Below are 14,388 nucleotides of genomic sequence, written 5' to 3'. Positions count from 1 at the left end.
AGACGGACAGACAGACGGATAGACAGACAGACAGACAGACGGATAGACAGTCAGACAGACAGACAGACAGACAGACAGACAGACAGACAGATGGATAGACAGACGGACAGATGGATAGACAGCCAGCCAGATGGATAGACAGACGGACAGATGGATAGACAGATAGACAGACAGACAGACAGATGGACAGACATACAGACAAACAGACAGACAGACAGACAGACAGACGGATAGACAGACAGACAGACGGATAGACAGTCAGATGGATAGACAGACAGACAGACAGACGGATAGACAGTCAGATGGATGGACAGGCAGACAGATACAGGGATAGACAGTCAGATGGATAGACAGACAGACAGACGGATAGACAGTCAGATGGATAGACAGACAGATGGATAGACAGACAGACAGACAGACACATAACAGACAGACACATAAACGGACAGATGTATAGACAGATAGACAGACAGAGAGACGGATAGACAGTCAGACGGATAGACAGTCAGATGGATAGACAGACAGATGGATAGACAGACAGACAGACAGACAGACAGACAGACACACACACACACACACACAGATGGACAGATGGATAGACAGACAGACAGACAGACAGACAGACACACACACACAGATGGATAGACAGTCAGACAGGTTTGTGCTGCAGTGACCAACATTTGTGTGGCTCTGAGTGTTTGTGTCTGTCTGTTCTCATCATGTATTCTGCAGGTGAAGCTGCTCTTCATCAGGTTTCTGGTTCTTGCGTGTTCTTCCCCTGAGTCTGCGTGATTCAGTCAGAGCATTCAGTCATCTGCTCTGCGGAGAACAGCAGACAGAGCAGAAACACAGAGACCAGCAGAGAGAAAGAGACACACACACACACACACACACACACACGAGTCTCTCAGGAAAGGTGACCCTCAGCTCACAGCTGAAATATGACATTTGAAAATAAAAGATTTGATCAGTATTGGTGTCATAGAAGTAAACAAACAGCTCAGGAGACACATGTTTCTCCTCATGCTGTCTGTAACTAACAAGACAAAGCTGAGACTGCATTATTGCTTTTGCTGATGAATTGTTAATAATCCTTTGTGCAGAGCAGGATATTAACAATCTTCTTCTTCGGCTAGTAAAGTTCTTGTCCTAATGGATGTATAGATTCTCAAATCAATATACAAACGTGTGTGTTTTCAGAAGGTGATAAATAAATGATTTCTTAAATAATACAAGATGAACTGCAGATAACAGCTCATGTGCCCAGAATATACAGTATACACACACACACACACACACACACACACACACATAAAAGCTGCATGTTTGTAAGAAACAAATCCATCATTAAGATATAATGGATTGTTAACTTCAAACATTTTCTTCTGGCTAAAAAAAAACGAGTCCATAATCCATAATAACGCTTCCTCCAGTGGAAAAGTCCATCTCCTGTTGTCTCTCACATCAAAATCCAGCCACATACAGTATTTGTTTAGAGCTGTTTTGGCTTGTAAACGGTGCTTGATCTGTGCAGATTTCTCTCCTGATTCAAACCAGATCACCTTTTCACTGGAGGAAGCGTTATTATGGATTATGGACTCGTATTTAGTCTATAAGTGAGAGTTTAAGGTTAAAACATCTTTATGATGGATTTGTTTCTAATAAGATGTTAACTGATGGACTGGAGTGGTGTGGATTACTTGTGGATTATTGTGATGTTTTTATCAGCTGTTTGGACTCTCATTCTGACGGCACCCATTCACTGCACAGGATCCATTGGTGAGACAGTGATGCAATGCTACATTTCTCCAAATCTGATGAAGAAACAAACTCATCTACTTCTTGCATGGCCTGAGAGTGAGGACATTTTCAGCAAATGTTCATTTTTCATGTTCATGTTCAAAATGCACTTTCTTTATCCTGTTTTGACCCAATTTTTAATGTTTTACTTGTAAAATGGAATGTAAATATGTAAATAAATGGGTAGCGAAAACAACTTTCATGTTATTAAGAGACAAAAAAGACCAGAGACACAAGTAGTTCACAATAAACAACTGTCATAGGATGTATTTTTGTTCCAAGTGGCAAATCATTGAGAAAAAGCACGGGCAAAGAGTGATAAATACGGAGAGTACAGCCTTTTCTGCAAAATCTGAAGTATTTTGCACGAACGCATGTATTCACAACAACATCGCACTCGCCAACTCACACATTTATTTTGATTTAGCTATACAATGATCACTTCTTTAACTCCGTTAAACGTAATACTGAGCACTGAATCATTCAAAGGCAAAAGGAGAAGGTGATGTTACAAAGTTTCATTTCAAAAGAATATTTACAACCAATGAATGTCATTATACACACCTTAGAAACCGTACTATTGTGCCAGATCTCTGGACAATAACTGTTTTATGTACAAAAAGGGCAAAAACTTAGGGACGCGTCGCTCGTCTTCAGCAGCCCCAGTCTCTCGGAAGGTTTCCCATAATGCACCGTGAATGTTAATGTCCCTAGACTCGACAAGGCATTTCAGTCCGTCGGTTTAACTGGATTAGTCCGATACGAGGTGAAAGAGCGTCATATGAAATATTCTTTTTGGTAATCACTGACAATGCTCTGTGAGTTTGGATCCGTGTTAAAGGGCGTTTCGGGACTATCATCTGTTTTTCCCGCTTTGGGCTCTTGGGGCTGAAACGTTTCTTTCCGCCGGTACAGGAATCGCGCCATCACAGCCAGCGCGGCCAGACTCACAAATATCACGACGGCAATGACACCTGAAAAACAGCACAGCGACACGCGAAATAGTGAGGAGACTCTGGACAGCAGAGCTAGACGCTATGACTCAATTACATTTCTACATCTTTGGATAATGAAACATGCAAAATGGAAATGGTTGACTAAATTTTAAAAAAAAAAAAAAAAAATAATGTTTTAGAAAAAAACAAACTAATATGTATTATATTATAATATGTATTAACTAATATGTATTCACTCATATTCATATCTCTAGTTATGATGATAATTCAATACTGGATGTAAGCACCGTAAAAAAAGAAAAAAAAGGGGGGTTATTAAAATAAATAATATTGAGAATAAATACAATTATATTATTTATTAATCATTTTATTAATATTAATACAAATATATACATGTAAATAAAAATACATTATGAAGTAAAAAATTTAATGAATATGTATTAATTGAATTAATAAACACATAATAATTTGTAATGAAAACAGAAGGAATTTCATATCTATAGTTCATGATAACAATTCAACATTCAATGTAAGCACTGAAAAAGAAAAAAGGGGAAATTAATATAAAAAAAAAAGTATAAATATTTTTTGATTATATTTTATAAAAATAAAATATAAACAACATATTTATATTATTTAATATTAATCTAAATGAATATTAATACCAATACTAATATATGTAAATACATTATAAATGAATATAAATTTAATTAATACAAACTAATTATATTTATATTAAAAATATGTATAATTTGTAATGAAAATTGAAGGAGTTCCATATGCTTTATGGTCAAATAAATTCAAAATTTGCTTTAGCCATTGCAAAAACATTTTGGGGGGAAATTAATAATGTCAAAATATTAATTAATATAAATATGTTTAAAATATTTAATATTAATATGAATATGTGAAGGTAAAAATTCAAATCTTCAACTTAATGAGGTTTAATTGAATGGTATAAATGGTATAAAGCATTCAAGAGTAATCACCTAAATAGGTCATTTAGTGGCGGGTGACTTACAGACGTGGCTTTTAGTGCCACAAAACGTGTTAAACTTCAGCGGTCAGAGGTGTTTCTGAAGGGTGAATCCAGACCTTACGCCGATATCAATCGTAATTTAGATGCCATTAGCGCCTTTTATTTTGTAGCTGTTAAATACAGACTATCAATAAGGGCCAGAGAGTTGGCAAAAAACCCTGGCGACTGGCGCTCCGATGGTTTCGTTACGTGAATGCTTCTTCGTCTCAATTCTACTCGCTGTCAGAGCCAAATGCCTCTAAAATGTTTCTCTCCTTTGTGGCCGGTTAAGCATGGCACATTTAATTATAAAGGGTAAAAGAAATGCCTAATTGAAGCGCCAAAATAAATCTCAACTCAATTTAATGCCACATTACGGTGGCTGTGAAAAGGACAAAGTGTATTCGGGATTGTAGCAGAAACCCCTTAATCAGCAAATCATTTCTTTAAATGTTTAATTAGTTTTGGGGGCCTTTGTTAATTTCATTCTATTTACCGATAGCTTTGGAGAAGTCTTTATATTCGGTCAATGTGAACGCAGGCGTTAATCAGTCATTATTGAGGGCCGCTGCCGGGTTGGAGGTTTTCTGATTAGTTTTATAGAGTCTTTCAAAAGCACACGGAGACTGAAGTTCACTTTGCATGACAAATCATCCGACGTCTTTGTCATTAAGTGCAAGTTTTAGCTCACAAAATGTAAGTTGCCTGTCAAAATGTTGTTCCAAATCTGTATGACTTTCTTTCTTCCCGGTGAACACAAAAGGAGATGTTTAGCACAATGTTCACGCTGCTTTTTTACATACAGTAACAGTAAACAGATGTGTAAACTTGCACCTGATTTTCATAGAAAACGTCATATACAGAAATAAATTTGGTGTAAATTTCACAAATAATGACAAAGAAATGCAAGTAACACATTTAATTAAACATGACAATTTGAAGTAGAAAGACTAAAAGAGTGTTTTCTTGTACTTCAGTAATTTATGTTGTTTTTACAGCTTCAAAAATGTTTTTTTTTTTTTTTTAAAGATTATGACCTTAGAAGACTTATTCACTGTAAAATATTATAATTTTGAAGGTGTATAAATGCTAGAGTAAAAACCTGTTAATTGGTTAACAATACGTTTCCTTACAATACATAGTGGATATCATTTTAACTTTAATTTTGGCATTTTTAATATCGTTTTACAGAAAAATACTGTAAAGTTTTTGGTGGAAAAGAACAAGTCATATTATAATTTGCAGAATCACGTGTGACTTAAGTTTTTTCTTCATTTTTTTTGTTATCATTTATATACATTAGGGTTTTACATTGCATCTTTTGTTCTTAAATGAATGTTTATTGCATTATTTTAGTGTTGTATGGGTCTTTACCACCTGTTTTTATGGTAGTTGTCAGTATATTACAAAGGTATAAAACAGATTTTAATCCCTCAGTAGATTGGTATTTTGACATTATATCAGTTTATGAAATATATATATATATATATATATTTTTTTTTTCTCCCATTTTCCAAGTTCCATTTTCTAAAACTTAAAATGCTAAACTGACATTTTTTTTCTTCTTCAAATTTCACTTTTTTTTTCTTCTTCACTTGTCTTCTGCATTTTTGGAGCTTAACAGTCTTAGTGAATGGAAAAAGGTGGTAAACATTTCCTTTTGTCTTCCACAAAGTACATAAAGTCAAAACGTCTGGGAACGAGTAAATGATGATTTGGGCGAATTGTTCATTTAAGACATTCCTAGAGCAAGACCAAGTAAAAATCAGCCAAAAGCAGCGAAATAATAATGAATGAAATGAGAACAGATGAGGAATGGAGTATATATTTCATGCTCTACAACACCATTTACCTCCGATCAAAGCCGAGTCGCTGTTGATAGCATTGACTATTGGCTCACCCGTATTTACTGAACCCACATGATCTACAGCAGAGAAGAGAGACAGACAGACAGACAGACAGACAGATCATCAGCAGGACTGAAGCGTTTATCGTTCGAAGGTCGCGGCTCATTGAATACGCCAGAGCCGCTCGATGAAGGAGCGATGCAGCACAAACGCAGAGGCAATCGAGAAATGATTATGCAAATGAAGGTCTTTCGCACGCAGATTAATACAGTGATCAGCCATTACCATTATTATTGCTCTAATTTAATTAGCACTGCGGATGTATTCAGTGAGCCGGCGACGAAAGTTTGCTGAGATTCGACTTTCAGCAGGAATCTGGCCAGAAAGACTCAACAGAGTCCAAAGAGAAGTTTGGAAAACAAAGCCTGAAGAAGATACAGATGCCTATAACTGTTCTATTTATCTATCTATCTATCTATCTATCCATCTATCTATCTATCTATCTATCTATCTAGCCGTCTATCTATCTAGCTATCTATCTATCTACCTATCTATCTATCTATCTATCCATCCATCCATCCATCCATCCATCTATCCATCCATCCATCTATCTATCCATCCATCCATCCATCAAGTTATAAATGTTCACCTTTATGTAAACTCATGCATTAGCAAGACACAAATTAATTCTTTCAATAAAGTGATGTAATGCAGTTTTTGTCTTCATTACTATATATTTTTTTATATGAATCAATTTATAGCCATTCATGGCCCGTGCATATATTGCAGTTAATTTAAAAATATAAGCACTATTTCATATGATATATTCCTATACATTTTTGTTTTGTAAGTGTTATGCTGCTATGAAAGTAGCTGGAAGACAAAATTGGAGAGTAGAAGATTGTATGTTAATGGTAAATGTAATGTTTTATTGATTGTTTTATTAAACTTTCACAATGATTACAGGTTCCTAAAGACAACTCTCATTAAAAACACTCAATTACAACAAAACAGCAGTACTAAAAAGACCAAATTAAATGAGAAAAAAATCTTAAAATAGAGCAAAAAAGTGATTTTCTTACTTAGTTTTTTTGTCATGTTTTCAAGTACAAATATCTAAACATTCTTGAAGATACATTTAATTGAGAAGCAAAATGATTTGAGATATTAACTCTTGTTTTCTGAAAAATTATCAAAAGTTTTTTTTGCTTAAATCAAGAAAAATATCTGCCAATGGGGTCAGAAAAATACTGTTAATTCAAATGGAAAACAAGATTATTTTTCTTGCCCCATTGGCAGATATTTCTTTTCATTTTAAGAAAAAAAAAAACCCCTCACTTAATTTTTATAAATTTTTTCACAAATAATGACATCTTAAGTCCTTTTGCTTCTCAAGCAAATGTATCTAGATATTCGTAATGAAAAAGAAGAAAATATTTTTTGCAGTGACAATCTAAAACGTAGTATCTCATATTCACAATCATTTAGGAGTCTCCACTTATACTTATGTGCAAAGTTATGAATTTCAGTCTGACACATAAAATCGGGTTTGCGTTAAAGTGCTGGCGTTCGTGTACTTCACAGTTTAAACTATAAGTTGAGTCGATATTTACTCTAAATTCACTAAAACAGAACTAGTTAAACCATTGGCAAAGCCTCTTGGTAGATTTAGGTTCTGATACAAGGATTATCAGTCCATTTTGACCTCAAAAAGGCCAAATATCAGACAATTAATTGGTTTGACCAATAAACCAAAAGAGTGCCGCCCACTTTTTCAACATCTTTGGTTCTGGAAGTATTTTTCCATTCATTTTCCCCATAGAGATCTTTAAAAAGTGTTTGAACCAAACCAACCAGCTATGAGGAGAATCACAGCGTTACAAACTTTGATTTGGATCCAAAAAAGTGAAATTTGGTGAAAAGACAAAGATACAAGACTGAACTTTAGGGCTTTAATGCGGGAAAGAACTACAATCCTGTGAAGCATTGCAAATGACTTAAAATAAAAATCACGGAGAAATATAAAACTATTGATTTAAAGGTGCTCATTAATTATATAGAAACTATTTATTTATGTTCATTTTTTTCTGCATGTTGGTGTTTTATCTTTCACTTGGATGTTCTAAGTTGCACTGAGTAAATACAGCTGGATAAAACAAAAACTGTGTCCGTCTTCATTTCAGGTTGTAAAGCAACAAACTGTGATTACTTTAAAGAGGGCTGATTCTTTTCAGTACCCACTGTATTATTGATTAACATTGATTGAACATTGATTAACAACCCGGAGCTCAGGTCTGTAAAGTTGTTTACAATCAATTCACCTATGGAGAAAATGAATGGGATTTTGACTGTCTATAACTAAACTATTAAAGGAAATGGGCGTCAGTGTTGATGGTGTACCTGTGAGTGAATGAGTGGTCTCAGCGGCGTATGGGTTGGTGGGTAAAGACGAGCCACAGCTGGATTCGCTCAGCGGTCCGGTGACTATGACAGGACTGGTGTCTGGATACAGCAGAGCTGCCTTCAGCGGAGAGATGGAGTTAAACTGGACCACAGACAAACAGCCGGTGAAGCCCAGAGCGTTCAGACGGGCGATCTCTGGATCCACTTCACCTGATTCTGCAAACAAGAACAGGTGCATTTGAGTATTCAGTGGAGATCTAATGGAAATGTTTTAGTCTCCTGCTTCTCAGATGTTTATCCTAAGAAAAAGACAAATGTAATCTCACATATGTCTCCTCTAGAGTTTTCAATGAGATCTCAGTATCTCCAGCTGAACTCAGATCTACCAAGATCGCAAAGTCTACAATATTAAGTCATACATCTTAAAATTATCTTAATGGTTTCTCCAGGATAGCAATTAAATGGAGATCTAATGGATTTTCTGAAGTATCCTGCCTCTCAGATCTTTCTCCTGAGAAAAAAACAAACAAACTCAATGATCTCACATGTCTTCTCTTGAGTTTCAGAAGAGACCTCAATAGATATGTTTCCATCCAAAGTTGCGAATTTAACTTGTGTGCAAAAAACCCCTGAAATATCGCATAAAACATTTGCGAATAAAGCACCGTTTCCATCCAAAGAGTCAAAGAGAACAAACTCGTCACTTCCTGATAAATTGGCACTAAATATCACTAAGAAAAGTAGGACGCAGAGTTTGCTCAGGCATTTCAGAATGACCATAACAACATTTCAGATGCTGTGAAAAGAGATCAGTCCGCCAGTTAGTCAAGTTATGCCATCCCATTGCTCAAAGTCACATGACTTTTTTGATGCTCATGGAGGAATTTATTCAGCAAATGATTTTCCATCTCCCATTATTCGCATTAACTCTTTTTCGCACAAGTCAAAAACTACCTCAAGTGAGCATGAAAATTTCTAAATTTGGCGTTTCCCATCACTCGTTTCTGATGCGATACTTCAAAATGCGCATAAAAACCGGGTGATGGAAACTGGCCTACTAAGATACTATAATCTGCAATATAAAGTGATAGATCTCAAAAATATCTCATTGGTTTCTCCAGGATAGCAATTAAATGGAGATCTAATGAAAATGTTTGGTTGAGTTTCCTGCTTCTCAGATGTTTCTCCTGAGAAAAAGACTCACAAACGTCTCCTCTTGAGTTTCAGAAGAGATCTGCAATCAAAAGTCAGAGATCTCGTTATGAACTCAAACATTTCTCATCAAATTCTCCCAAGACCAAATGATCTGAGCTGCTTCCACATTCATTTTACAGACTGTATGTCAACTACTGACTCGTTTCAGAGAATTCAGGAGAAACATCTGAAACAAGCTTTACCGACACATAACATGAGAACTCCATTAAGCTCAGGTAATATTCGTCACAGCCTCTGTAACGAGATGCGAGTCTCACTTCAAACGTACATGGACAGCAGCGACTGAACACAAAACCATGCGATCCAGGTTTTGTACCAAACATCTCGAGCGAAAACCGCACGCTGCAACGGCAGTGAACTGAACACATCGAGCCTGATGGAAGTACTTTTATTCAGACACTGAGCCACAGACGGCTCGATGGCCCATGGAAAGAAAAAACACAACGTAGTCGACAGATAACAAGTGCATGAAGCTTTTTTATTAGGTCTGCTCTTTACTTTACATTTTATATTATCAGCATTGCAGTTTGAGTGAAAAATTCACCCTATAAAGCTACTGTGTGGTATTTGATATGCAAATTTTAGGCTTCCAAATGATCAACATGATCAAAACTTTGCTGTTAAACCTGTTTCGCACTCAATCTCCTCCATGCTTCTGTCGTCTGATTGATAGTTTAGAGTTTATTCAGTCAAAGCTCCTGTAGTGTAACTGTAGCTGGAGCTTCACGTGTCTTTCTGCTGTCAAATCTTGACTGGTTTTGATCAAGTAAAGGTCAGAATAACTGCAGTAATATCTCCAGATGAACACTTACTGGACTGAAGCAGCTCAGCTTTACTTGATTCTCCATCAATCATGTTTTAGAGTCTCAAATCTGATCCTCAGGATCTTTTGAGGAGCGTTTGTTTCCAGAAGCTTTACTTTCACTGTTCCTCAGCGGAGGAATGATCTTCACAAGCCTCCAGAACATCTCACATCTTCTGAGGAGCCTTTATTTCTTCAGCTCTCAATCACTGCATTATATGTTTGGATCATTTCACTCTCATCTTACTGAGATCATTTTATGTGAATATCTGCTATAATGTCAATCTCATTAACTTACATTACAAGCATATAAATATCAGCATCTAAGGCAAATTGCACATTTTTGCTCAGTTTGAGACTGAATAAAATTGAGCTGTTCTTTTCTCAATATTCTCTCTTGACTATGAGCCATAAAAGCTTGATGGATCAAATATGATACTCAACAAAAAAAGCATATGCAAACTTTTTCAAAGATTTTGTCTACAGGTTCAATAAAAAAGTTTTTTTTTCTTCTATTATTTCATGTCAAGTTTTACAAGGTTAAATGGAAAAATGAGCATGAATGGTCTCCGTATTTGGTGTGTCTCTATTTTGACATGCACCTGATGATCTTGTTCTCCAGCTTGATTCTGAGCATCTGCTTGCCGTCATTTCAGCTCAGAACTGGTCTAATATTAATCTTCAGGAGCTCGATGCCGGTTTCACATTTGATTTAGTATTCATTACAAGTCGATTTCTGGCCGTGATCGATAGTGTTTGCTGGAAATAACACACAGGCCGCTGTCAGTGACACACTATCTGAAGGGTTACAGCAAATGTGTTTCATGTCACATGTTCATATGAAAGGTCATATGGATGCACACGCTGCCCCGAGAGAATGTTTCCCTCCATAAAACACCGCCGACCGTGACCTGTACATCATTACGAAGAGAATGAACCAGCCTAATTTGGCTCATGAGGATCTTTGGGTAACTAGAAATGACTGCTGGGGGAGATACAGAATAAAACAGAGCTCACTGATCATGTGCAATCGTAAAGCTCCTCATTTTCTTAATATCTGTAAACCCTGCCAGTAAACCTTACAAAAACATCATTTCCAAAAGTCAATGTTATATTTGTGCAAAAAAAAGTCTATTTTTAGGACCATTATGAATTTTTGTCATGCAGTTCAAAAACTCATCCTGAACAAAAAATATAATTAAAATCAGAAAAAAATAAATAAAGGCATTATAACAAATATTACAATGCTATTTACTTACAACTGTACTTTATGGGAAAAAAAAAATATATATATATATACAAAATAAAAAATAAAAAATTATATAATAAAAAATATTATGAATATATGTGATTAATTGTCATGAAAAAATGTCACAATGCAAAATAAACACATAAACAAACCTCCTAATAAAAGGCTTTTTTTAATGCAGATAGCTGCTGATATAGACAGTTAATTCTAAGTCCCCACCAGAATAGAAAAACAGGTACACACACACACACACACACACACACACACATATATATATATATTGAAAATAATGAGAATTTAATGGCAGATTGTGATTAATTGTCATGAAAAATGTCACAATGCAAAATAAATACATAAACAAACAAACCTCCCAATAAAAGGCAGTTTTTAATGCATGCAGTTTTATGCTTGTCATGAAAAAATCACAATGCAAAACAAACAAACGAACCTCCTAATAATAGAATTCTTTTAATGCATGCAGTTCAAAACTCATCCTGAACAAAATGTTTTATTAAAATCATTTAGTTTAAACTTTCGAAATTCTGCTTCAAAAATCATTGCCATATGAGCAGTCAATTAAATTCATTTTGAATTGTTGTTGTGCATCATTTTAATGAAAAAAGCCACTATGCAAAAACAAACAAACAAAAATCATCCTAATAATATACTTTTTAATACAAAACGTCTTCCTGAGATTCCCCCTGCAAGCTTTGTATTTTCAAACTTCTGCTGTATTATTTATTAACTCAATGTTTTATTCATCTATTTGGGTTTTACGACTAGAAAGCTGCTGCAGATCCTATTTATAGACATAGAAAATTAAACTGACCCATTTGCCGTCCCCCCAGATGACAATAATAACATGTAAAGTCAATATTAGTCTTATCTGAAGTAAATAGGACAAAGCGTACTCTGTTCACTCAGACTGAAGAGTTCGCCTGACTGCACAAACAAGCTCCTGATGCTTCCGCTTCCTCCAGACATTTCAGCATCCGTGATGCTTAGAAAACCTCTAAAATGAATATAATAATGGCCACTTAACTGACCGTCTGCATGTCGCTGAGGTCAGAACTCGATTGTGATTCAGAGACATTTCCTCCTTAATACAAAAACACTCTGGTGATGTCCAGAACAGATTATTACTGCTTGTCAAATAGCACATATGTAAGACGTTTGGTTTTTGCTCATTTATTATGAAAACATTTAGCTTAAACTTAAAAAAATATATAATTAAGTCTATTTTTAGGACCACTACAATTTTTGGTCATGCAGTTCAAAAACTCATCCTGAACAAAAATTTTCATTAAAATCAGAAAATAATAAAGGCATTATAAGAAATATCACTAATGCATGCAGTTCAAAACTCATCCTGAACAAAATGTTTTATTAAAATCATTTAGTTTAAACTTTCGAAATTCTGCTTCAAAAATCATTGCCATATGAGCAGTCAATTAAATTCATTTTGAATTGTTGTTGACATTTCAAAATTAGAAGTTCAAATTCAAATATTTAAGCCGTGGAAATCTCCGTCTGACAGTTTACAGTGATTTGACTCACCGCTCACTTTTCCCAAGACTATCGATTTGATGGCCTTGAACTCAGTGTCCGATGTTAGATTGAAATATTCCTTTGCATGCTGATCGACCTACAAAAAACACAACAAGGCACAGTTAAAATTTTATGACAGCATCATGTTTGTTCATAGCAAGGGCATATTCATCCGCAAGCGTATTAATTAAAACTGATCTTCAAAGTAATTATAAAACATGTTACTGCACGCTGTCAAACTGCAGCCGCTCGCTGGTTCAACACCAGAGGAAGCGCTTCGGTCCGGCCGCATCTTTGCATTCAGAGTGTGCTTATTGCAAAAGTTCAGACTAATTGGTTTGGTCAATGACAGAGCGGCGCTGACCAGCTGACTGACTGTTATTGACCGATGGATTTCACCTGGACACTCAAAATCAAAGTCTCCATGTGATCAAAAACTTCATTTCAAATTCATGAATATATGCATAGCTTGTCAAGGATGTTCTGTTTAATATTTTGATGCATTTTGCAGCTTTTTAAAGGGTTTAAAGGAATATTCTGGGATATTATCAACTTATTTATCGACTTCCTTGCTACAGCCGTTTAAGGCAAGACACTACAAGTTAATAGGGTAAAATATTAACTAATAGATATCAGCATACGCGGCGCTGACCAGCTGACTGACTGTTATTGACCGATGGATTTCACCTGGACACTCAAAATCAAAGTCTCCATGTGATCAAAAACTTCATTTCAAATTCATGAATATATGCATAGCTTGTCAAGGATGTTCTGTTTAATATTTTGATGCATTTTGCGTTTAAGGCAAGACACTACAAGTTAATATGGTAAAATATTAACTAATAGATATCAGCATACTTTCCCCAGGAGATTAATCATTTAAGACAATTGTTTTGTATTACACATTTTCTGAAATATTAAATATGCAAATGATGCATTATCAAATTCAAAATTCTTGTTTCATTTAGTTGACATATTAAAGTGAAAGATTTTACAGAGGGGATTTTGGATTTCTCTTTTTATCACTCTATAAATCAGAAAACACTTTAAACAGCCAGAAAGAAACACACATTTTCACCATGTTTTTAGGATTACAATGTTCTATAAATCAGTGTGAATGATATATGACCAAACCCCTTTATAAAAACCTTCAGAATACATAAATAAGAATAAAACTGTAAATGGTGTATGTACAGTAAGTACTACTGAAGTGGAGAAACAAACTCATCAAACTCAGAGAAAACGGCCCTTAAAAATATGTCTTTTAAATGAAACAGAAGCAGTTCGATAAAGTGCAATAAAATAAACAGTTAAATGTGTATTTTGGATGTTTTTTTCCACTAGACTCAAGCAGTGTTATTATAGTTAACTATAACTAAAACTATAAAAAAAAACAAAAAAAACATTCTAGTTACTTGAAATAATATATATATATATATAATTTTTTATAATTTTTATACATTTTTAACATTTTTATATTTATATACAGTGGGTACGGAAAGTATTCAGACCCCCTTAAATTTTTCACTCTTTGTTATATTGCAGCCATT

The 14,388-nt window shown here is 34.9% G+C and overlaps 1 protein-coding gene across 1 annotated transcript in view; it reads right to left on the bottom strand.

The window, feature by feature from the left end:
• Positions 1-2,057: 2,057 nt before the first annotated feature.
• The window catches only part of cntnap3 (contactin associated protein family member 3), a gene marked incomplete at its 5' end in the record, with an annotated part of 97,137 nt that continues 84,806 nt past the window's right edge, over positions 2,058-14,388 (bottom strand). The window contains 4 exon segments of the mRNA XM_016544049.1: positions 2,058-2,774; positions 5,627-5,698; positions 8,022-8,240; positions 12,848-12,935. Of these exon segments, the coding sequence (XP_016399535.1) occupies positions 2,578-2,774; positions 5,627-5,698; positions 8,022-8,240; positions 12,848-12,935 (576 nt within the window).

This window comes from Sinocyclocheilus rhinocerous, unplaced genomic scaffold (assembly GCF_001515625.1).
Source record: "Sinocyclocheilus rhinocerous isolate Xijiao unplaced genomic scaffold, SAMN03320098_v1.1 scaffold700, whole genome shotgun sequence".
Lineage (NCBI taxonomy): Eukaryota > Metazoa > Chordata > Actinopteri > Cypriniformes > Cyprinidae > Sinocyclocheilus > Sinocyclocheilus rhinocerous.
The sequence above is the reverse complement of the archived record's forward strand: the minus strand, read 5'-3'. Positions and strand labels throughout refer to the sequence as shown.